General features: G+C 36.3%; 2 protein-coding genes across 4 annotated transcripts; one reads left to right on the forward strand and one right to left on the reverse strand.

The window, feature by feature from the left end:
* Positions 1–53: 53 nt before the first annotated feature.
* LOC108266038 (uncharacterized) lies at positions 54–13,545 on the reverse strand. 2 transcript variants are annotated; one of them, XM_017468984.3, is made up of 12 exons: positions 13,198–13,545; positions 9,333–9,549; positions 8,347–8,435; positions 7,846–7,934; positions 7,485–7,741; positions 6,518–6,549; positions 4,437–4,532; positions 4,203–4,271; positions 3,839–3,930; positions 3,618–3,676; positions 3,229–3,404; positions 54–3,013 (listed from the first exon to the last, which is right to left on the reverse strand). In XM_017468984.3, exons 2-12 carry the CDS (start codon positions 9,547–9,549, stop codon positions 2,915–2,917), a joined length of 1,275 nt encoding a protein of 424 aa, XP_017324473.1. In that variant the 5' UTR covers positions 13,198–13,545; the 3' UTR covers positions 54–2,914. The 2 variants fall into 2 exon arrangements, with proteins under 2 accessions (XP_017324473.1, XP_017324472.1); XM_017468983.3 differs by having other exon boundaries at positions 8,347–8,486; positions 13,198–13,543.
* Positions 13,546–15,844: 2,299 nt separating this feature from the next.
* depdc1a (DEP domain containing 1a) lies at positions 15,845–26,131 on the forward strand. Of its 2 annotated transcripts, XM_017466957.3 has the most exons (12): positions 15,845–16,106; positions 16,375–16,640; positions 17,460–17,592; positions 17,675–17,796; positions 17,919–18,049; positions 18,156–18,203; positions 18,936–19,067; positions 21,012–21,869; positions 22,562–22,734; positions 22,892–23,065; positions 24,411–24,575; positions 24,661–26,131. In XM_017466957.3, exons 1-12 carry the CDS (start codon positions 16,059–16,061, stop codon positions 24,802–24,804), a joined length of 2,394 nt encoding a protein of 797 aa, XP_017322446.1. In that variant the 5' UTR covers positions 15,845–16,058; the 3' UTR covers positions 24,805–26,131. The 2 variants fall into 2 exon arrangements, with proteins under 2 accessions (XP_017322446.1, XP_017322447.1); XM_017466958.3 differs by lacking the exon at positions 21,012–21,869.

A 26,131-nucleotide genomic window follows, 5' to 3' on the forward strand; every position in this document is an offset into this window, starting at 1 on the left:
TTTATGCAGTGCAGTGCCCATTACACAATAATTCAAATAAAAAGAAAAAAAACTCAGTTGAGTTAGTTTTATTAACAATAGCATGTTCTCTCACAAATATGTGCCAAAATTATTAATATACATCTCATTAAACACTTTGGTCATAAACATTATTAGCGTGTTTGGAGACTAAAGGGGATAGCATACAAGAAGAAGCACCTGATATCCCAGTGTAAAATATGGCGGTGGATGACTGAAGTCTTGTGGTTTTTTTGTGGTTGGTGGTTCAGGGGCTCTTGTGAAGACTGTTGCTTGCCATCATGAGTACTACTATGGTATTTCAGCCCAAAACCTTGTTACCTCTGCCAGGAAGTCTAGACTAGGCTATAGATAGAGGTGACGTGGCCACTTTCACAAAAACGATGAACAAGTATTCTTTCAAATCAATGTAAATTTTTAAAGAAACAAAATCATCTCAGTCTCCAGATGTAAAATCTATTGAAATACTGTGGTCTGACTTGAAGAGGAAATTCCACATGAAAAAAACTGTAAAGAAGCTTAAAATAAAGCTGAATAAAGATTCCTTCTACAAGTTTCTCAAACCTTGTTAAACATTACAGGAAGACAGGGCAGAGATCACAATATATTAATTGTAGGGCTGCTGATCATTTTGAAACCAGTGTATTGAAGAAATACATTTTTATGTCCTGCACAATAAAATTATGCAGTGTGACATTATTGCAGAACAAACTAATATCATCCCAGCTGAAAGAGAAATATCACATGAGAGGAATGGGAATCAGGAATATGGTCACACCCAATGACTAATGTATGCTCTGTACAAGTTATCTGAAGTGCACTATTGTACATTTGCTGAGAGTGAAGTGAACTGTAAATATCATGCATCAACATGACTGAGTGCAGAGAACAGTGTAATTTGGTCAGGATCAATAAAATGTTATCACGCTTTGTTGATAAGAGTTTTTAAAAGAAAGGCTCATGTCAAATATTATTTAAGGCCATCCTCATAAATTAGATGTCAGGAGTGTTTGCTGTTATCTGTTTAAACTTCCCTAATGACACCAACACAATTAAAAATTGGTGAAGCCTCTCCAGTTTACTGGACAAATGGTTGTGAATGCTAAGGGATTTACAGTCCCCTCCAAAAGTATTGGAAAGGCAAGGCCAATCTATACACTAAAGGCATTTGGGTTTGAGATCAGCAGATGAATATGAGACAATAGATCAGAATTTCAGGTTGTATGTCATAATATTTACAAATAGATGTGCTAAACAACATAGAAAATGCCACCTTTGATTGCAGGCCACCCATTTTTTAAGTGAGCTACAGTATTGGAACAGATCAATTCAAACATATTTAAAGTAAAGTAAATAATACTTAATATTTGGTTGCATATCCCTTGCTTGCATTAACTGCATCAAGTTGGCGACCCACTGACATCACCAAACTGTTGCATTCTTCTTGTGTGATGCTTTTCCAGGCTTTTACCCCAGCTTCTTTCAGTTGTTATTTGTTTTGGGGGGGTTTCTCCTTTCAGTGTCCTCTTCAGGAGGTCAAATGTATGCTCAATTGGGTTATGTTCTGGTGATTGAGTTGTCCAGTATAAAACCTTTCACTTTTTCCCCTTGATAAAGTACTTTGTGGAGTTGGCAGTGTGTTTTGGGTCATTGTCACTGCCTGATGAAGTTCCTCCAAATTAGATTGGATGCATTGCTCTACAAATTGGCAGACAAAATGTTCCTGTAAACTTCTGAATTCATTCTGCTGCTTCCATCATGAGTTACATCATCAATAAATATTAGTGGGTCTGTACCAGAAGTAGCCATGCAAGCCCAAGCCATGACACTACCTCCGCCATGTTTGACAGATGAGCTTGTATGTTTTGGAGCATGAGCAGAACCTTTCTTTCTCCATACTTTGGCCTTTCCATCACTTTGGTTGAGGTTAACATTTGTGACTCATCTCTGTATTTCTTTGCAAATTCCAATCTGGCTTTCCGATTCTTACTGCTGATGAGTGGTTTGCATCTTCTGGTATGGCCTCTATATTTCTGCTCTCAAAGTCTTCTTCAAACGGTGGATTGTGCTACCGTCACTTCTGCCCTGTGGAGGTTGTTTGTGATGTCACTGACTGCTGTTTTGGGGTTCTTCTTTACAGTTCTCACAATTATTCTCTCAACAACTGCTGCTGTTTTCCTTGGCAAACTGTTTGATCTCTGGTTGTTACACTGTACATCAGTGATATTTTTTTCATTTTCAGGACACTCCAAATTGCTATATTGGCTATACCCAATGCTTCTGAAATGGCTCTGATAGATTTTTTCCTCTTTTCACAGTTTCAAAATGGCTTTCTTTTCTCCCATAGACAGCTCTCTTGTCTTCATGTTGGTTTATACTTTTTAACAACAAATGCGGTCTTCACAGGAAAAACCCAGGGATCAAACCAAGAGTAGACATTAAGAGCTATTAACTGTTTTAACAATCAATTTAACAGGACACATATGGGCAAGAAGAAACTCCTATCAGTCACATGTTCCAATATTAAAGGTGCTTAAATTGTTTAACACATCTAGATGTACATATCAGGAAATTATATTGGTGTATAAAATTATCTTCAGTGTATAAAATTGGCTTTGCCATTTCAATAATTTCAGAGGGGATTGTAGGTTCCCTCTTTTCACAATAAATATAGACATTTCTCTACAAATACAAATTCTACATTGATCATAAGCATTGGTTACAGGAATATATGATATACGTAGTGAAAAGAAACATTCAGAACCAAATATCAGAAAGCCAACATACAGTATATACATATTACATGGACTGCTTGAAATTATTGATGTAGAAAAGTTAAATATAAGTAAAGCATCATCACATAATGAAAATATCAAGGCTTTTGTTTCTTTAGGTATCAAACATACAATGATAAAAATATTCCTAATACCAGTGCTACAGTAAATGCTAAATTCATCCCAGTAAAAATGACCAAACACGTACACCAGCAAGAAACCTGTATCAAACAAAAAAGCAAAAAGAACACCATAAACATGTTTTATTTAATGGCAGAAGGCTAAGTGTAAAGAAATTAGTGCTAATATGGTAAGGTATAGTTAACAAAAATCTTCATGCTTTTGTCTAACAAACCATAAAAGTTCACAGATTGTTATCTAACTTCACAGAGACTACAGTGTTTTTTTGGAATGGTAAGTTAAAAGTTAATCTTACCCTGCAATTCTGATTGCTTGATGTAGTTTGTCGTTGCTGCTTTTCTTTTAGTTCCCCATATATAAAAAAGGGACATGACAGCAATTGGCATGCTAAATAAACTCCCATCAATATGACGGGCCAGAAGCGGCGTGGTTTGGAGCAGTGCTCCACAAGACCAACATATATTGTAGCAACTATAAAAAGCAAGAAAATCAGAGCTGTAAGAATACCAGGAAGGGCAGAAGATAAAGAGACTGATCATGAAAAAGAACATCTTCTCTGGATTGTGGTTAAAAAATAAATAAATAAATAAATAAATAAAAGTTAAAGACCAAGTTATATATAGTATGATAATTGTGCTGGCTATGAATTTCTGTAAGGCAAGAAACAAAAAAAGACGTTCTTACTTGTAAAACAAACGTTTATGAATGCAACCAATCTGAGCCCCCAGTAGAAAATCTTTCTTCTGAAATGAGTAACAAAAATATCTTTCTTTGCTTAAATATACAGAGGAAATAAAGCCAGAGACAAAAGACCAATTTTGACTGCCCTAACATTTTGTTTTTTGCAACTTTTTGTGTGTATAAACTATCAGTGTCACTCTGAAACAATTTAAGGAAACACTCACAATTCATGGCACGGTCCACAGAGAAAGAATATTAGAATGGTTTGACACAAGTTGAGGCCTGCTGCTACTCCTGCCAGAATTTCAGCCTCAACCTATACACGTACAGATTCACACACACACACACACACACACACACACACACACACACACACACACACACACACACACACACACACACACACACACACACACACACACACACACACACAGAGACAAATGCACAGATGGAAAGAGCATAGGATTTAATTTTCTATTGTTGCTGGATATGGCAGATTAATAGGAGATTGGGAAAATGGAGCTGAAAGAATATACCAGTCTGACACCTAGAACTAGCTGGAATAAATTTAAGAAAAAATATTCTTACTTGTTTGTTGTCTATCAGTAAGAGGATGAAAGCAGCCAATGAAAATGCCAAAGACAGAAATGATGTCACCTGTAAAAAGAGGTTTTTGAATTTCTATGCATGCAAAAGAATAATTTTGCATGTAATAATAAAAATATTATATTATATTATATTATATTATATTATATTATATTATATTATATTATATTATATTATATTATATTGTATTATATTAGATTATATTACAAATCTTACCTTTGTCCAAACACATACACAGGCTTTCGCTAGGAAAGGACCACACACAGCAAGACAAAGATAACTGAGCAAATGTAGAGTTAGCGATGATTCAACCTAAGATACAGAGAGAGAGACAGAGTATTAACCAAGAAAAACCATAAATACACATAAATAAATACGGACATCGTTAATGCAAAAGCATGCTTTTGGTGTACCATTTCACCACTGAAGGCTGATATCAATTCAAACATTGAAATTAATGTTCACTAGCCTAGCTGTCCTGCTTAGCTTCATGCTTCCTTCTGAGTTCCAAGAAACAATAAGGGGAAAAAGCTGTATGTCCCACCTACTCTTAATATTGACCAATGTGTCAACATCTTATTGCAGATGTGATTCCCTACATTATCTTCTTCCCTAAATTAATTTTCTTCTCTTTTTAAACTACACTGGCAAACTGAGTTACAGTAAAAAGCTGTAAAATGTATTTACAGTAAAGTGCTATAATACCTTACTATAGTATAACACATAATCCAGTATATTTCCTCAATGCAGGGTACAACTGAGCTGAAGGGTCATGGCTGTTTGGTGGTGCTGGGATTGGAACACACAACCTTCTAATCTGTCATTCAAAATCTTAACTGCTAAGCCGCCACAATTAGCTCTATTAATGCATAATTCTGTCAATTCCAGCTTTTAATATAACCACACTACCCCAGAACCCAAAGACTTGGCTGGGTTTGTGTTTCCCACATGCTGCTGTTTATATACTTTATCAGTATATAAACAGCAGTCCACTTTATCAGGAATATGTGTACGTACACTTTGGGATTCTTGCAATTATTACGGATTCTTTGCAATCAGCTAATCATGTGGCAGCAGCACAATAACAGCAGCAGTGCAAGAACAGGAATCTAGGGATACAGAGGACACGGGCTCACTGAATAGACAGTCAAAATCTTAGATTCCTGTTCTTCAGTGACAGATGTGGAGCCTGATATATTCTTCTGATAATCCATCTCAAGATTCCATGTGTTGTGCATTCTGAGATGCTTTTCTGCTCACTATGGTTGTAAATAGTAGGGGCTCTTAATGAGACAGTGCCCCTTACAGCAAGACTGCAGTTTGTCTGGCTCGAATATTATTGCTAGAGTTTGATAAAAACACTCTGTGCCACCTACCACTGGACAAATTTTTGGTGCATAGGCCTGGAGGGACAAAAGGAGGGGACAATCTGGGACTAGAGTCTAAAGCTTGGAGGGAGTAAACCTGTAATATTTGGTGACAATTTAACACATTTCAGTTGGTGGTTTCATTTGTAACATACAAGTTTAAGAAATATAATTTCCAGAATATGACGTAATATATTCTGCTGTATGGGTCCTCACACACACACGCACACACACACATTATTATCATTATAATACATCCATCCATTTTCTATACCGCTTAGCCTTACTGGGTTGGAGGAGCCTGGAGCCCATCCCAGGGGGCATGGCACACAAGGTGTGGTACAGCCTGGATGGTGTGCCAATCCATCGCAGGGCATAATCACACACATATTCACACACCCATTCATACACTACAGACATTTTAGACATTCCAATCAGCCTACAATGCATGTCTTTGGACTGGGGGAGGAAACTGGAGTACCTGGAAGAAACCCCCGAAGCACGGGGAGAACATGCAAACTCTGCACACACAGGGCTGTGGCGGGAAATGAACCTCCAACTCTGGAGGTGTGAGGCGAACGTGCTAAGCCACAGTGCCCCCTATTATTATTATTATTATTATTATTATTATTATTATTATTATTATTATTATTATTATCATCATTATTATTGTTGTTGTTGTTGTTGTCTGATAAATGTGCATCAATATTTACATGTAAGAATCAGGGATGATTTTAAGCATCACAAAAGTGACTCCACATATAGCTGATTTTACCACATGCTTTCTTTGCTGGACATGCACAAGCAAAACAGATAAAACCAAAGCAATATGAGTGAAAACAAACATATTTGTAATTAAACAAGCACATAAATAATAATTTAGCAAAATCTGCTGGTCTAATTCAAATAAATGAAATATGAGCTACTTACCAAATATTTGTGCGGTGGATCAGTTTTGGTGACTATATAAGCAAGAAATTAGAGATGGGATTATTCAAAGTTTTGGAAAGTAATGCAATGTACATAACAGAACTATAAGACCATAAGTACTATTAAGGTTTACCTTACAGCTGCAAATGTTTTTGAGCACCCCAGCTAAATTAGATATTTTATTGATTTTTGAAGTGAAAAGAAGTGAAAACACAATCTCTACAGCAAACAATTAAAAAAAAAAAAATCTGCAAATATTAAAGCACAATTACTTTATATTTGATGAGCATCTAAAATAGAAAAATTATAAGAGTAATTGTTGCATGTGCAAACGTCTACAGTCTCAGAACTTAATTTACTCATTACGCCCTTGTGCTAGCATTTAATTCATGTGGCAGCCAATGGCATAGAGAACATTGTGCAGGTAGATGGAAGAATGGATTCCAGTAAACGTGTAGGAAATTCTAGAAACAATTTGTGGCACAGTCAAGAAACTGAAGCTGAAGAGAGACTGGCTTCTACAACAGGACAATAACCCAAAACAAACCTCAAAATTCACCCTGAACTACTCCAATAAAAGCTTTAGGAAATTCTCTAACAGTCCCCTGACTTGAAAATCTGTGTGTAGATCAGCCCAAGAATATCTAAGAAATCTTTCTGCAAGGATGAGTGGGTTAAAATTCCTAAAACAAGAATAGGAAGACTCTCACAAGTATAGATAAGCCAATCAATGATTTCTCATTGAATGTATTTGCAAAATAATATGTCAAACACAGCTGCTTGAAAAGTCTTCAGCTATATTGTGTCTTTTTGATTGATCATCCATTTTATTTTATATTGTTGCAGTCACAGGACTGTAACTAGTGACTAGTATCTAGCAAGAATAATGCAATCCGGTAATTGTGTATAAATACAGCTGCAGAGGTACCAGTGATATGTGTTGTGGTATTGACTTGTATTAACACACCTGAGGATAATTTTGTTGATGTTGATATTGTTATGGTGGTTGTTGTTACAGGGTCTGGTGTTACAGGGTCTGGTGTTACTGGGCCTGGTGTTACAGGGTCTGGTGTTACAGGGTCTGGTGTTACTGGGCCTGGTGTTACAAGGTCTGATGTTACAGGGTCTGATGTTACAAGGTCTGTTGTAAAGGATGGTGTCGTGATTGAAGAAGAGATTTCTTTATGGATCCAGAATTTTTCATATGTCTGAACGAATGTAGCCCTGAAAGAGCACATAAATGACAGTAATCATGACTCCATAATTTGTAATCCATAATTTGTTCACCTGTCTATTGCATCGTGTTTACAAATAAATAGAGAAATAACCTGAAAAAATAATCTCCGGTTTCAGAAACATTCCATTTGACCTTTATTTCAGCCTTTTTTTGGTTATCTGTTTGCGTTACAGCTGTATCCTGGTTAAAGAAAGACATAAAAAGCATTTTAAATAGCCATATTATTCTTCAACTACACCTATTCAGCTATGCTTTATTTCTCAATTTATAATAAAGTGACACATAATTACACTTAAATTGAACAGGCAAATACATATTTTCTTTTAAAAAATTTACAATGGAAACAGATTTGGACGGTTATGATCATGTCATACCTGTAGTAGTGGGCACATGATTGAACAAATATAAATTATTATTATTATTACAATAATCTCACAATTTATTAATTGAAGGGCTTCCTTGTATTTTGAAGCCCAATAAAGTTTTGGGACCACTATTGTAGTATAAGAATTTTAAGAATAGTCATGTCATTACATCCTGCTCTTGTTTTGGTTGGTTAAGCTAGTGGAAAATTGAGAAAGAAGACACTCACCTTCATACCATTACATGTCTGAAGTCTGCTTAAGCTTGTATCCACCAAAGAAAAAATCCCCTGAGGTGTTGTTTTGTCTGGTTTTTGTGCTTTCAACAAAAAACCACGGAATGATTCATAGCCATCAGCTTTCAGTGTTACTTTAGATAAAAATAAGATAATTGGTTTTAAAAAATATATAAGATAAGAGATGATGTTCTAATGTGTGGTCCTGGTACTGCACAGGTCACACAAGTCATTATCTTTGTTTATGTTCCCAATTATCATGCACAAAATGCAGCTTTAAGTGTTTTTCCTTTCATGTCACATATGCAGTATACTGAAACAATTTTGTAATTGGGTGTGATGGCCATACAATGTGTTCTTTAATTCTGTACTATACTTGTATATGTCTATTTAGTTGTTATTATCCACTGAAACCTTGCACATGAGGACACATGTTGATTAATATGATGGAAATATGAACGTAGAAATGTCTCACAGCTAGGATAAATGCCAGACTGATTTCAAAAAGCAATAAAGTCGCAAGTGGTGATGAAAGGGTGACTTTGTGATGGATTTGGAAGTTATGAATTCATCCTTTTCATTTAGTTTCACTTGGTGATTCTGTGATGGACATTTTCTTTTTGGGAGGGAGATGTTATGAGAATATTAGTTCACACAGCAGTGTAATGACACAGCAAATATTGTTGAATTTTAAGGTGTGGTCTTAAATCTACCTAGCTACCACATTTGCTGTGATATAGGCTGACTTTCCATCAGCACTTTGTTAGGGTGTCATTTGCAAACAGTTATAAATATCAATGTCCTTTTCATAGCTTTTGTGACACATAGTTGCAATTATTTTAAGTTTAAGGATAATGGTACCAAACTTTTAGGAGGAGTAATGAAAACAATATATATATTTGGTAAACCTTGAAATGCCAGGATAGGCCTTAAAGCTAAGAACCATTAATTGGCAGTAAAAGAAAGAAAAAGACACCCACCATTAAAGGATTTTCCCACATCTGAAGAATTAACTCTGATCATATCTGGGATAACTTTAAAAGGTGGTTCAGTGTTCTGAGGTAGATAGGTGCTGTGAACAACTTCCATTGTCTGACATATAGCTGGATAAGCGTCAAAATTGCCACTGCTGTAACATTTCACGAAGTGTAATATGAGTCCTCCTAAGTAAATAAAGATTATAACTTGGGGTTTCATCTATAAAGCAAAGAAGAGAAAATAAGATATTATTTAGATGAATGTTGCATTAATTTAAAATTAGAGCAATGCTAAAACATTTCCAGCTGTGTACTAAAGACCTTTCTTTCAAGTAAAAAAAAAAGCAAGATCATTTTCAACTAAACAATGAGCACAGCCAATTTTGGACTTCCAGCCATGGATAGCTGTGATCTCCAGACAACCGGGCAAACGTGTTTCTGTTGCTCCAATTGGGAGCTCTATGTTGGTTCTAACCACTAGAATAAATGTGGAGAGAAACACCTGAATACCTACTTGTGCACATGCACATACATGCCAAGACCTTCCACAAATTGTGTGACATTGTGGAATAGGGCTGGGTAATATAACAATATAATATCAACATCATGATAAATTTTGTCAAAATACACTTTTCTGAGATATTGTTGGTATTGTGATATTTTTATTTTTTATTTTTTATTAATTACAAACGAAGTGGAATTGAATGGAAGTAGCTGATTTGATATAATTTTTTTTTTACTTAACCTTTAAAATTGTCAGTAAAAACATTCCCCCTTTTCTGTCCTGGAATTTAAATAAAAGTATCATCAAACTGAATTTTAATGGGTTTTAATGCAGCACTCCTGTTTTACTGGCAGTTTGTTATCTAAATTATATAACGTATTACATATTGTGCGTCGTGCAAATGTTTTCATAGTGTTGTGATGTGATATTTTTGTCATATCGCCCAGCGGTACTGTGGAGGGTGTCCTGTCTATGTGAGCAAGCGCATAAAGAGGTATTCAAGTCATCTCCCCAGCTCCAGTGGTTAGAGGTGCAACAGAAGTGGAATTTGAAAACTAAGAAAACTAAGAACAGATGTCTAAAGATTTTAGATTACTTACCGGAAATAAAATGTTATAACAAATTGAACTGTAAATCTCATAAAAACCTAAATCAACCTACTTTTTTTTTTTTAACCTAGATTATAGTCATCTACTTCACATAATATCTAACGTCTTGTACTGTTAGGATACAGTATGGAGTCAGTACAGTGGGTTGTAAGACTTACTACAAGTGCAATATTACAACAAGTCTTACAGAAGTGCTGTAATAAAAAATTTGATTTAAATTTTAAACATTTATTTTACATTTTTTTAAGAATTTTTTTTTTCAAAACTTTTTGATTGTAGGAGTTACACAAAAGTAAACGCACTATGATACTGTGCATTATTGTTACCAAGTACAGCAAAAAGATTTTAAAAAGCACAGTCTAATTTTTTTTATTTTACTTTATTGTTGTTGTAATCAAAATTCAGTAGCTTTTTGACTCTAGAAGTTAGAAATGTGAAGCCAAATGCACAATCATAGCATTCATTTTTCATATAATAAAAAAATATATATTCACCCAGCCACTCTTCAAACTGCTTTTTGGATTAGTTTTATTATTATAATTCTCAAGTGTAACTGCTACCAACAAAATGTTATTGACTTTTGATTATTTTTACATTTTCACATTTTTAAATAAAAAAATTAAAAACTGAATTTTTCAAATCTGTTTGTTGTAGTTAGTAGACTGTATCATAATGTATTTGCGTTTACTTTGTAACTCCTACAGTAAACAAGTTATTGAATTTTGATTATTACTTTTTCTTTTTTTAAAAACTTGTTTACAGAACAAAATAACAGTAAAAACATTAGATTTCAAAATCATTTTGCTGCTGTTGTTGTTGTTGTTGTTGTTGTTGTTGTTAAGACTAACCCTGGGTTCTATGTAGCAACAATGAGTAACAATGAGTTTATACATAATCACTCAATTAAAAAAGTATATAATTAATAATTATTTATAGAAATCTAATTTACTACTGTAAATGTAATGTAATGCAATATAATGTAGGCTAATATTTAACTTCTAGTGAGCCATATGCCCCACTACTACAACCTTCAGAATGTGGAATCTTAATTTCTGGATCTTTAGTGATTGTTATATATACAGTACTGTGCAAAAGTTTTAGGCACATGCAAAGAAATGCTGTAGAAATTAAATGTTTCTACATTTTAAAAAATACCATAAAGAGCAGTAAGCAGCAGTAAATGAAAACGTCAGTATCTGGTGTGACAAAAAAATAAAAATAAAAATAGTAGTCTCTGATACAATTGTGCAGTTTTATAAGGAACTGTATAAGGAGCTGTAAGTTTTATTGAGCATCTTGCAGAACCAGCCACAGATCTTCTGGAGACTGCTGCATTTGCTTCTAATTTTTGCAGCAAAACCCAGCAGCCTTCTGTCACGTTTCGTGACGTAACGGACATATGGACGCGTGCAAGGGCAGTATGAACAGTTTTATGGACATACACGCAGGCAGGTAAATCCAAACAGTAATCCACAAACATGCAAAGTTCAGGCGATCGGCAAACAGGCATAAAGGGGCGAGGCAGGAATCAAGGTCGCGGTCACGGAAATACAGGGTCGAGAAACAAAACAAGAAACATGAACAATAGCGCGGAACTGGTAGCGGAGAAACCAGCGTGAACTAAACTAACGAACCGAAACATGACTATGAATCGAACCATGACTATGACTATGAATCGAACCAGGACTATGACTATGACTATGAATCGAACCAGGACTATGACTATGACTATGACTATGGTAGTTTCTTTCCTATTCTACTATAATATTCCGCGTTGTGTGCTGGGAAGCGCGCGGTATATATGCGGACACGACCAGTGTCGTAAATGCTCACAGCTGAGGGTGATTCAGCCACACGTGAAATCCCTGCCAATGACAGAAATGACAGGAGACATAACAGAAACATAAACAAATGCAGGAGTCGAAATGTCACGATTGTCAACAAGGGAAAAGCAGGTGCTCGCGCACATGCTCTCCCACGCGCTGCTTAAATGGGAAACCGTGACACTTTCATTGTATTTTTTGTCTGAAAAGTGTCTCTTACGTAATATAGTGCTTTCTTTAATGACATACAAACATTTTTCTGTAACATTTAATTTTGTGCTAGAAAACTAATGTTTGGGAATCTAAAATGTTTTTGTACTGACTCGATCATGTAGAAGTCATAAAATTTTTAAAAATCTATATCAAAGTTTGTACCAAAAAAAAAGCGGTCTAAAAATTTGTATGTGTATGTGTGCATCAGACCACCCCACATGGGTGGATCCACACATATTTGCAGACTTATAAGCATAAACATGAACTCAAGCTCTCATTTTATACCCTCATTTTGTCTCATTTTACAAAATGCAATTGATAAGCAGATTATGTCTTATTATGTCAGATTATGTTTTATTCAAGTTTTTAAGATATAAGTAGTCTCTGACTGACGGCTATTTTATCTCGCCTTTTCTTGTGCTTTAGGGTCAGTAGTGGTGTACTGGATTTTTGATTACCATGAACTGTAAGCTATAATCATCAAGATTAAAACAAAAAAAGGCTTGAAATATTTCACTTTATGTGTAATGAATATAGAATACATGAAAGATAAAATAGCTATGGAGTAATATAAAAGTCTTTTTAACCTATCATCTAATTATCATGATTGTAGATCAAACCTGCAATCTCTTCATGAATAAATACAAATTAGCATTCCACTTTTTGACATTATCAAATAAGTGATTGGAAGTTATAGATACAAAGTAAAAACACTTTACCTTAACTCAGAATCTCTTAGGGGATAGTAGGAGTCTTCTCTCTTATTTCAGGAAGTTCATCTGTAAGTTTGTCTGATGCACCCAGCCCTTAAATACTTTCACCGCTGCTGACTCAGTGTACTTTATCCCATGCTGCTAAGCTCATGAATTTCTGTAGTGGGAGAATGCTGTGATTTGAAACCGGTGCGATCATCCATACATCTCTAGATACAAGTGAACATGTGAAGTAGCTACTAAGCAAGACATACAAAGAGTATGACTGGCATATGAAGGTTCCTCTAAGCTACTCAGATAACATGTTTATGGCAAGGTTAATGTCCATTTACTGTTATCAAAACCATTGCGTACACATGGCAGAAGTGGAATTTCCCTTGGTTTTAATGATATGTACAGTACTGAGGTTGATTAAACATTAAACAGTAAAAACATTACACAGGGGTTAATACTGAGACATTAAACATAAGAGTACCTGTAAAACAGTACATTGTTACACTATGAAAGACAAGGATATTGGTTTAAACAAAATCACAGAATGCAGCCTTAAAGGTGTAGTTTGTAAAAATTAATGGGGTTTCCAGACCTTTAAAAGGTTCAGGAAATAAATCTTTACTGAAGGGGTCTGTGGAATTTATTTTACTGTTAAAGGGAACCCTGACTACAAAAAAGTTTGCAAACCCTTAAAGAGTACCTGCAGACAACATTATACAAGGAATTGTTTTATAGCATTTCCTTAGATCGGGAGTTATACATGAAGAGGATGGTTCAAGTGGCCAAAAAATCTCCAAGGATCACAGCTGGAGAATTGCAGAACTTAGTTGTGTCAAAATTGCAATTTGAAGTCACCAACATCACCACAAGTTGTTTGGAAGGGTTTAAAACAAACAAACAAACAAACAAACAAACAAAAAAAAAACCTCTACTCTCGTCCAAAAACAAACTCAAGCATCTTCAGTTTGCCAGACACTACTGGAACTTCAAATGGGATCAGGTTCTATGGTCAGATGAAACCAAAATAAAGCTTTTTGACAACAAACACCAGAGACGGTTTTGGCGCACACAGAGAGGTAGCCATATGGAAAAGTACCTCATGACCAAGGTTAAATATGGTGGTGGCTCTTTAATATTTTTGGGCTGTTTTTTTGCCAGAGGACCTGGACATTTTGTTAGGACACATGGCATAATGGAATCATGGACTCTATCAAATATCAACAGATATTAAATGAAAACCTGACTACCTCTGCCAGAAAGCTTAAAATGGGCTGTCTTTGGATCTTGAAACTTAAAATGGCCTGTGGTTGGATCCAGCAGGATAATGATCCAAACATACATCAAAATCAATGCAAAAATAGTTTACTGACCACAAAATCAAGGTCCTGCCATGGCCATCCCAGTCCAATGACTTGAAACCCATAGAAAACCTGTGGGGTGAATTGAAGAGGAGACTCCACCAGCGTGGACCTCGAAATGTGAAGGATCTAGAGAGATTCTGTATGGACAAATGGTCTCAGATCCCTTACCATGTATTCTCCAACCTCATCAGGCATTATAGGAGAAGACTCATAGGTGTTATCTTGGCAAAAGGAAGTAGCACAAAGTATTGACTAAAAGGGTGCCAATAATTGTTGCACACGTATATTTAACAAAGATATTTTTTATATAAACATGTGTTTTGTTTGTAATTGTTTGATATCCATGAGAGCAGAGAATTTTTGTGATTTTTTTTAAACAAAAGATCAAAAGGTTAAACAATAAAGAATTTTTCACGGCCTTCTTTGCTCATATTTACCAAGGGTGCCAATAGTAGTCGAGGGTATTGTATTATAGCAGAAAGGAGTGGAGCGGGGAATGTATCTATATTAACAGAGTTAGTATTCTTCTTGTGATAACCTTAATGCCTATAATCATGATTACAAACTCAAAAAATATTTAAATGTTATCATTTTTGTCCCTGATCTGTTGTTGTTGTCCACAACATTCTGTAATGATTTCATTTTCATTCTACACTGCTGGAAGTTTAATGTACATGTTTCCCCCCCTCTCAGTCATCTTCTAAACTATTTCCACACTTCAATCCTCAATAACAAGTTCCTCATATATATTATGCTGACTGAGAGTTTAACAGCTTAGCTTGTGCCATAGAGGAGATTTGGCACGGTTATAACACTTTTTACTTAGCCAGTTTCATGAAAAGTAGACGTTAGGCTATGATTCTGATAAACATGCATGTGTTACCCATACAAAGAAAGGAAAGAAGGACTAGAAGCAGGGATTATTTATTAAATGTCTGCAAGACAACCGTAACCTACAAGTCGGCCACATTCCTAAAATTCGTGTATCGTTTTACAGCCTACGAAACGGAAGGTTAATAAAGTTAATAAAGTTAAAGAAGTCTGTTCAAACACTACTCTGATACCGCATTATGACCAGTGGCGATAACGCTGGTCAGAACTGACTGCAAAATGTATTTAAATAAATAAATAAATAAATAAATAGTTAAATGTAGCCTAGTAAAAGTTTGTTTACTGAAGTACCAGCACTAATGTAATTCACTATCTGACCAACAGGAGGCAGATTTGTGTTCAAACTGTATGGGAAAGGAAATCGGTCACGTGGCCAAACTAACGCTCCAATCAGAATGCACCCGAGCGCAGCAGTATCATTTCAAACAGTTGGTTCGGTGTGAAAAGCAACAGGCATGTTGTGCGGTTACTTCGTGTCTTTTTTTACTTTAAGTGGGCAAGCTCTGGTTTTGTCTTTAAGTTTGTAGATGTTACGCATTTCTTGTGCATAAATTAAACATAGAATCTTACTGAATGTGTCGCTAAAGATCCTTTTGTTTCGGATGTCAGTGGCACGACTCAATGGACTCGCACATTATCACACCAGGTCCTTACCGAGCCACTAAACTGGTGAGAGAGAAAAAAAAGATGCTTCAAAAATGTTATTTGCTTTGCTCTTTTTGAAGCAGTTAGGTTGTTTTTGCATGGTTTATTTGTTTGTTTGTTTGTTTGTTTGTTTAAATAATTTACCTTTAAACCTTCGGTTATGCACGTGAAGATGGTTTTGTTTTGCTGTGCTTGAAAGGATCACTACGTGGAAAGCATCAAGCCAGTTTCTCATCATTAAACTCATCTAACTTCAGTCATCTGTCAAGCCAAAATTGTATTTGTTTTGCAGTGGAATGAAGTGACTAAGCTTTTCCGGGCGGGGATGCCTGTGAAGAAGCATCGACAGCACCTGAAGGCTTATCCGAGCTGCTTCACTGCCACCTCAGCTGTAGACTGGTTACACGACCTCCTCAGACACAACTGTAACTTTGGACCCGAGGTCACCAGGCAGCAGACTGTCCAGCTTTTAAAGAAGTTCTTAAAAAATCACGTCATTGAGGATGTAAAAGGACGATGGGGTATGGAGGACTTGGAGGACAACAGTCAGCTCTACAGGTATTCCAGATTAACAAATTGGCTGTGTTGTACATTCCATTCATCTTGACTAACCACTTAATCCTGGTCAGGGTCATGGTGGATCAGGAGCCTATCCTGGGGCGTGAGGAATGAACACACCCAGGATTAAACACCAGTCCATCACTGGGCAACACGCACACTCATTCATACAGTCTGTCATACTTGGGGACAGTTTAGAGTTGCCAGTGTGCCTACCAGGATGTTTTTGGTAGAAAGGAAACCCGGACGAAATACATGTGAAAGCATGGAGAACATGCGAAACTACACACAGATAGAACCTGAGCTCAGGGTTGAACCAGGGTCCCTGTGCCACCGTGCTGTCCTCATTGTAAATGTTTTCTGCTTGCCATGGGTGCATGGTGGTGCAATGGTAGCGATTGTCAGGGTTCCTCCTACCTTGCAGAAACATGCTGATAGGTAGATTGGCTCAGAAAAATTGGTCCTAGATGTGAATGTGTGTGCGTGGTGCCTTTGATAGATGTGCATCCCTTACAGGACCTTCCTGTAGATCTACCTTACTGAAGATAACTTCTACCTTACTAGCTCCAAGCATAATTGTGCCCACCTGACCATCTAATCATTGCCTTAAGAAATTCTTGATCAACTAAAATAGGTGTGTTAGATTTTGGTTGGAGATGAAACCTGTAGGAAGGTAGATCTCAAGGAAGAGGGTTGGTGACCACTGCCTTACAGGGTGTATTCCCACCTCATGCCCAGTGTCCATGGGATAGGCTCTGGATCAACTGTGACCCTGAACTGACTTACCGAAGATGAATGAACAAATGAATTACTTGGCAGGTTTCCACCAACATCTCCACTGAAGCCGATCCCTGCTGGTTCTCAAGGCACAAGGAAAAAGAGTTTGTCTTTGAAAGACAGAGAGAGCTTCTTCAAATTGAGAGGTGCCAGGAGATTTGACAAAGAAATCCAAGTGAGTGTTAAACGACATTGTTGGTTTATTGACTTCTCATATGATTCGTTTTACAAATCTCAAATCTTATTCCATCCTGAAGGAAAATGTAGCTCCAACTGTAGAAGATACTTCCAACGGCTCACCCACAGAAGAGGATGTGCACTATAGAGAAATCACAGAGGAAGAAATTCTGGATATTTGGAAGAATGTAACATTAACACAGTAAGTTGCAGGGTTTTTCTTTTTTTTTAAATTTTTATTTAAGTTAAGATGTGATTTTGTTTCACTGCTCTATGAAGGAATGTTTAAGAAAGGGACAAATAATTTGATTGTGTTTTTACCAGTTTACAGAAGTTGCTGGGTTTGCCATCTCTTGAAGATGTTTTGAATCCAGCAGAAGTCAATTCTCACTTCATTGTGTATAACATGACCAAAGTGAACAAGCATGGAGTTGTTACCTTGGAAGATAAGACGGGTAAGAAAATCTGTCTAATTATTAAATACCACTGCTTACTGATGGTTGTTCTGATCATGTTTTAATGCTTTAGCTTAACTATATTGTACAATGGTTTTATTTCCAGATGATCTGCCCCACTGGGTTTTGTCAGCCATGAAATGTCTCGCAAATTGTAAGTATAATTGTAATTGAAATCTCTAATGATAAGATGCCTTATTCCATATGACTACACATTAAGAATAATAATTAAATATTTACCTTCACTTAACGGTCCCTCCAGGGTTTTGCGATCGCAGACATTAACGCAAAATCAAGGAAACGCCCCAATATTCACAGAAGCAGTTTTTCAAAATTACCGCATATTTTCTGCAGATTTTGGCCATGATGCATCATGTGATGTCATTACAATGCGCATTCAGCCAAAGCCCTCTTCAATTCAGCTAAAAGGTCTCATTTACTAACAATCAGTGCGAAAGACCATGCAAAACAATTTAGTGTAGCTGCAATTTCGCCAGTTTAAGTAGTTTTCCACAAAGTCTTATCGCAAATTTTGAAAAAAGCCACAGCAAAATCAAGCATTTTTGGCTGCAACAATCACACACAAAAACACCACAAAATCCTGTATGTACTGATTTATTTGGTGGTGCCTCTTTGTATGTAGTATCATTTGACTTTATTTTTGCAGTATATTTTTAGAGAAGTGTTGAACGCATGATGACTCTTTAGAGTTCTAAAGATACTGCTATACAATTGGAGCAATTGATGCATCTCTGTGTGTGACCAAAAAAGCACAACACACTGAATAATGTTTAGTTATGGGAGATAAACCTTTTCTTTGAAGTATATTTTGAAGTAAGTTTTCTAATTATATATTTGGTTTTTGTATCTTTCTTGCATTCTAAAGGGCCAAAGTTTGACCAGCCATCTTACACAGGCTTTGAGAGGGATGTCTTCAAATCAGTGTCTGACTATTTTCACAGTCTTCCTCAACCAATGCTGACCTTTCAATACTATGAATTGTTTGTTAATGTTCTGGGTATGTATGAAATTGTTTGTTAATGTTCTGGGAATGTATGAAAATAGTCATATATCCAGTTGTTTTTCAATACCATCCAAAATATAGGTTGCAATATTATTCAGTTGTAAATAGGTTGCAATGTAGGATTTAGTTGTAAATGGTTCTGTTGGGTTCTGTTAATGGCCTTTGCTGAATAAGGGGAACCTACTTAAATGGTGTTACTCTTGAAAATAATATATCAGAATTTCATCCCTCTAAATAAGGAATCTGCAAAATTTTTGTTTAACAGAATTAAACAGATAATTCCCAGACCCCCTAACCATTTGCCATTCTGTAGCCAATACTGGCTTGAATTTCTCTGATTGTAGGTTTACTCGATTTATAATGTTGTTGTTTTTTTAATTAAAAATAAATAAATAATAAAAAAAATATATATATATATATATATATATATATATATATATATATATATATATATATATATATATATATATATATAATATATATATATTTTATATATATATATATATATATATATATATATATATATATATATATATATATATAATATATATATATTATATATTATATATATATATATATATATATATATATATATATATATATATATATATATATATATAATATATAAGCCATGTGGTACTGAGAGGCTGATTAGCCCCCCGTACTTGAAAATGGAGCATTCACTTATTTTGGTAATATAAATATTTTAATGATATCGGAAGACCTGTGCTACCTTATGTATTATTTGAAATTTTGAAATAGATTACACTAAACCTCATTTTCTCTAGTTTAGTTTGTATTCTCATGGAAAAGTCCACCCTGGATAACTTGCATATACATATTTATAACTAATATGTGATATTCCATGGTATCCAATATTTATTTTATGAAATTAAATTCAATATTGATTGTTTTTGTTTAAACTTCTTTAATTGACACGTTGTTCTATTTTCACATTTATTAATGGTTTCTAACGTTACCCAAAATGCTTTTTGGCTACCCACTGTTATTTGCTTCGTGTCTGCTCAAAGCGACTGGTATAGCAGTGCTTTAGTCCTTCAATCTGTCCAGCTCTCTCAACCCCTTATCTGTACACTCTGCTAAAACAGAGACATTTCCAAAGGTTCAAACTTTCATGTACACAACACCTTCCTCGATCAACGCCACTGTTCTTGATATCTCTTTGATTGCTACCTAGCTGAACCGGGTCACTCAGTGTAACTCCATCTTATAGCTGCTTTGCATTCTGAGAGTTTGAGTACAATGTTTGCTGACTTACCTAATTCTACATTGGGTTTCTTATTAATATGATGCTGAAAATTGGTGAGTGAAAAAGAACCTCTTTCTCATTTGTTTTTTTGTTAAAAAAAATTGCTTCTGATAATATAACTGCTAGCTGTGACATCAGAGTAGAAGACAACCATTAACTTCTCGCAGGAACCGCAAAAATACCGCATAAGTGAGCAATTTAGCACAAACATAGCAAATATTTTATTGTTTCAGGGTGGAATTTTCCTTTACTACTGGAGTGGCATATAGACTCATGAGAAAGCCTTGTGTGGCTGGCAAGCCATTAGTTCTCGACCATGATATAAAAAATATAATGTATGTATATAAGAATAATAATGTAATATAGTAACCATATTATATCCAAATATCTATTTAGCCATCGGCTGTAATCACAAGGGCCAAAACACAGTATTAGAATGAGGTGGATGAAATAATGGCTGATATTTGGCTTTTCTTTTTACTCAAAGGCAGAAAGTTCAAGTTACCCAACATTAACAGTTTACTCCTGCAATGGTGCTTTTGTTATTGTGTACTTTTTAAAAACTAACCCTCCTATGTGCCCTGACTCCAAAAAACGTCCCTTTTTTCCTCTCACATTTCTTACCTTCTTGTTTGTTGTTGATGTTGTCTTGTCTGATCCTTTGCTAGTTTTGTGCGGTTATGCCACTGCTCCCAGTACTCAGCGTGGAAAGCGTAAAAACCTGGAGGAGCTGAGCTGCCCACAGCCGGCTAAAGCCCCTCATCTGAACTCTGCCAATGCATTTAGATCCACTGAGTGCCTCTTGTTGAGTTTGATAAGAAAGGAGTCATTTGAGGAGACTGAGTCCCCCATGAAAGAGGTGTTTGCCACTAAAATTAAGACCCAGTTTGCAAGCTCAAGGGCACGCTCCAATGGACGTCTACTTAACAGGTTTCCACACAGGAGCAGCTCTTTGGAAAGAATCCTGGATGAATCTGCAGATTCTTGCCCAAAATGGGAGCTCTTCAGGTCTGCTGAAAGTCTAGCATCCTTCAGGACTAACAGCACTGACAATTCTTCTCCTCAAGGAAGTTCTCCAGCAGATATGGAGCCTAAACCTGATGTTTCTTCCTCCATGTCCTGTAACACCTCCCCAAGCGAGACTTGTCCCAGTATAGAGACTTCTCAAAGCAACAGCAGCTCAAGCTCCTATCTCTCAGAATATCAACCCACCTGTCAGAGAACTGCCAGGCCTCGGCCCAGAAGCATCGGGAATTGTCTTGATATATTGGAACACAGAGAAATGTCAGCAAGTTGTTTTAGCATCAATGCCCCAATAGCAGAAATTACTATGAGACCAGACTTGTCCTCCTCTACTGTTAATCTTAGAGGTCCTGGGTTGGTCCGTTTGCATGGAAGTTGCTTGGATGTCAGCACAGGGCCAAGTAATAGCAGACGTTGTCACAGCACTCTGGATCTGTGCAAGCCTGTTGTGCAGTCTCGTCCCTCAATGTCTTCTGTTGCACGTCGCCTGAGTCCTGAGCAAAGTAAGGCCTGCATGTGTCTGTCCATAGCACCATGAGTGTTCTGCTTGTCTTGGTGTGGCTTGTGATCGCTGTGTGTATAACCTCGCTTTTAACATGCATGCCCGTAACTTTTTAGCATTCGTTTTAACTTTATTTTCCTCTCTTTTGCATGCTGTTTTTCAAGTCAGCCAATTTGGTATTGGGGAGAAAACGTTTTTGTAAATGTTCTGATTTCAGTTATTTTGAATACATCATAATTTTTTTTTATTTATGTTTGTACAAATATTTTCATCTGTGTGTGTGTGTGTGTGTGTGTGTGTGTGTGTGTGTGTGTGTGTGCGCATTTATAAAATGTTTTTCATTTTCATGATTGAATTTATGCGAGAGTCCATGAGGTTTATTTTTGTACTCGTATGCATGCAGTAACAAATTAGTGAAATGCACTTTTGCCGTTTGATTTTACTGAGCGAGCGAGAGAGATCATGATCATGCAGGAATGGAACAAGAATGTTGGAAACCAAAATATGAAGCTGAAATATAGGACTTTATTTATTTTTGAGCTGTTTGTATGAACGATGTGCATGGATAGCATCAGTGACTGTGTTCTGTATGATTGGCCATGTTGCTAAACTGAGAGTGCTATTTCCATTTTATTGCATTTGCCTTTGTATGTTGTACTTTGCTATAAACCTGTTGACTGGGGGGGTTCGCAGGCTTGCTGCAGCCTGCATTGGAGCGTCTTGCCATCGAGGCACTGCAACTCTGCACCCTTCTCCTTCCTCCGGGTTCTCGCCGCAAACTACAACTGCTCCTGCGCATGATCTCGCGCATGAGCCAGAATGTGGACATGCCTCGGTTGCATGACACCATCGGCACACGCACACTGGTAAGGAACAACTGTGTCCTGTCACAGAGATCGTTCGGTAATGTAACTAGTAGCAGTTACATTCTCTCTGCCTCTCATGGACGTATTCTATTCTTGTTTTATTATGGGATGTTCAGATACAGCGTGCCCCTTTTTCTGTGTGTGGGTGTGAATGCAGATGGTGCAAACATTCTCTCGCTGTGTATTGAGCTGTGAGGAGGAAGTAGATCTGGATGAGCTCTTGGCCACCAGACTTCTGTCCTTTTTAATGGACCACCATCAAGAGGTACTCCAGGTACCCATGTACCTGCGTATTGCTGTTGAACACCATATCGCCTACCTCAGATCACAGGTGAAGAATCTCATCTTTTATCATATCACTCGGAGCAGAAATATGTTGTTAACCAGACTGAAATGAGTGTTTGTGACTTTTTCATTCCCACTGTTAGATCTTGGTAGTATAAAGGGTCACAGATCATACTCTAATTTAAATATGCTGCCTCAGAAGTAGTTAAAAGAATATAAAATTCCGTTATAAATTGTACTATTGGCACAATTCACAAAAATGATCGTATAAAATACAATATAGTACAATCAACATATAATAAAGTTACAAAGTTTGCAAAGCTTGAAAACACTACAGCGAGCTGTATTATAAAGGAGGTGTCAGGTTTCAAAATCAACTGTTACATGCTAGGTCTATAATGTATACCTGTTTGGAATGCTTGGAGAAAAAAAAGATACCTTTTCTGAGGGCAACCCATACAGTAAAAGAGTAGTATTGAGTAGTATTTAGAGTTGTATCTAGAGTACGGTATGTCTGTGGGTTGCAGACTTCAGGCAGTAATCAACTGCAGAGGATTTGCAAACAGGTACTAAACATTTCATATGGTTCTACATTTGTCATTTATCTTTTTGTTTCCCCCTCTGAAATGAAGAAAGTACAAATAGAAAATGCTGTGATTCGAATGTCCGGGTGTATAGAGAATGTCCGGGTGTATTAAAACAGTCCCAGTAAACTGCACTGGGCATAGTGCATGGATGCTCACACAGCGTGAAGTATTCATACTTGCGCTTCCTGTGAGCATGTCCTCTAAGAGGCAATGTCTTATGAGCCACACAAGAATTTATTGAATTACACAGTGAAGAAAGGCAAAAACAGAAGATATCGAACTAGTGTTTAAATCCACAATTCTATTCATCACTGATTAATAATGCTTTAGTTTGTATTTTTATCAAGCTGCTGCAGTTTAGATCACCTACACCTTCACATTTAGCAGCACAAAGCCGCAGCAAACGTCTACATGAAAGAGTCTAGTTGAATGAAAATAACTGCTCTCACCCAGCATATTGTTCTTGATGACTAGCCACTATCATTCTTGTACAGAAGTGCTTTTCCAAATTGGAACAAAACCTCCTCTTCTCCACTGCAACTCTAAGTAACTAGTGTAGCTAGCTGATGCACTTCATTTAAAATCAACTCAAGAACGTTCTAAAGAACTGGCGTAGTAGCATAACACTTTTCATGACCACTATGTAAACTGGGGAAACATAAACAGAGCTAAATTAAATGTTCAGTGTTTCAGTGATGTCTGAAAAAATGGTATCGAAGCATCCTTAATAGTTGATGTTTGTATCTCAAATTTGATTGTCATGTTTAAGGCATACCTTGATTTGTTTCTTTTTGTTCCTCGTAGACGAGACACCCTCTTCAAACCTACTCATTCTGCAAACAGATCAGCACTCAGGAGTTTGAGGAGCAGAAGCTGTCTTTGTCTCAAGCAGCTGTTGCAGAACTGCTGGAGAGCATTATCAAGGACAAATGCATGTCAGTCAAGGAGAAGAAGAAGAAACTCAGACTGGTAATGACACTACAGTCTCATTTTCCATAAACGTTTCTGATGGAATACAATGTGAATTGGCGGTTTTTAAGCATTTTGTCTTCAGTTTCAGAAGGAATATCCGGACATCTACTCTCGCCGCTTCCCCACCACCGAGAGCGAGGCACAGCTTTTTGCAGATAAACCAAAGATCAAACCACCAATGTTGATTGGTATAAGGAAGGCTAAAACATTTAGCATTAGAAATTGAATACCTCTTAAAATATGTGTTATAGTGACGCGTACCTGAGCGTCGTCATGTTATGTCATGGATGCTTTAGGAGTATGGGACTTGTGCGTCATCCTTTACAGTGACTGGTTATTGCTATTGAAGTTTCATGTAAGCTCTCACTGATGTGGGTCAAACAAATTGCTGACAAATTACATGTTTGTGTTAACTTGCCTAGTGAGAGCAGGGAGAATAAGTGGTCCACATGACTGGGATTACCATTAAGTTATACTATTGCCTGGGATTGAAGTGTTTTTCATGACATTTAAAGGACAACAGTTGTTTTTTTATTAGCTTTTTTTTCTCACTTTATATATTTATTTATTTTATGTTCATAGTTGCCTTGCATTCGTGGGAGATATCAAACCTATAAAATAAAGGGCATTTCAGGGTTGGCTTTAGTGTCTGTTTAAGGGCTCTCTATTCATAGTTTGGGTACTTTTAACTTTGGTACCTTTGGGAAACTAAGCCTATCTAACTGGAACAATAGGTAAGTAGAATTTTACATGAAATGTTTACAAAAGGATTAACAGCGGTTCGTTTAAGCAAGGAGGTGTATAAACCAAATGAAGGTATGTGCTGTTTTAGAACATTATTTTTGTTGGTGTATTTTATTTAAACTTTATCAGCATTCCTGCTCTCCTTGTGTAACCATTATATCCCCCAAATTTTAACTGATATGTTCTTACTAGTTTTTGATTAATTTGTTGTGAGCTCATTTCTGTGTTTTTACCATTCAATGTAAATTCATGCTGAATTGGCACTGTAATTCCAGCATAGTAACTTGAAAACAAAATTCACATTCATGTGCTAGATTCCATATTTTCCATGATTTTTTTTTTTTTTCTGAAAGTTTATACTAAGTCTGTGCTTTATTATGGGATACATTTTTAAGTTTGCTAGGCAAGTGAAGCTTTAGTTTCAATCCACTGTGCAATGGAAATGATTTTTGCACTATTGTCATCGGATGTCCATTTAAAGGTCATCAACAGTTTATCTAACCATTTAGAGATTTTAACCTGACAGTCTAGTATTTTTAATAACATTTTCATATTTGCTTGAGTATGTTTGTTTGGATTTAATTAAAAAAATTAATTCCTTTACCCTTTTACTGAAGTCTTCTCTGGGCCAGGCTTTCCAAAAATTATTTGATATGATTGCTCCTGAAGTCAGTGTTGAAGTATGATCATGAGCAGTATTCATGGTGTGATGCTTTTGTTTAACACAGAGTTTGAGTGTTCTTAACCATGCCAGGCTTTTGTGATGTACACTTTCTATAGATTTTATGCTATGCAATAAAAGAAAATAA

Source organism: Ictalurus punctatus, chromosome 5 (genome assembly GCF_001660625.3).
Source record: "Ictalurus punctatus breed USDA103 chromosome 5, Coco_2.0, whole genome shotgun sequence".
NCBI lineage: Eukaryota > Metazoa > Chordata > Actinopteri > Siluriformes > Ictaluridae > Ictalurus > Ictalurus punctatus.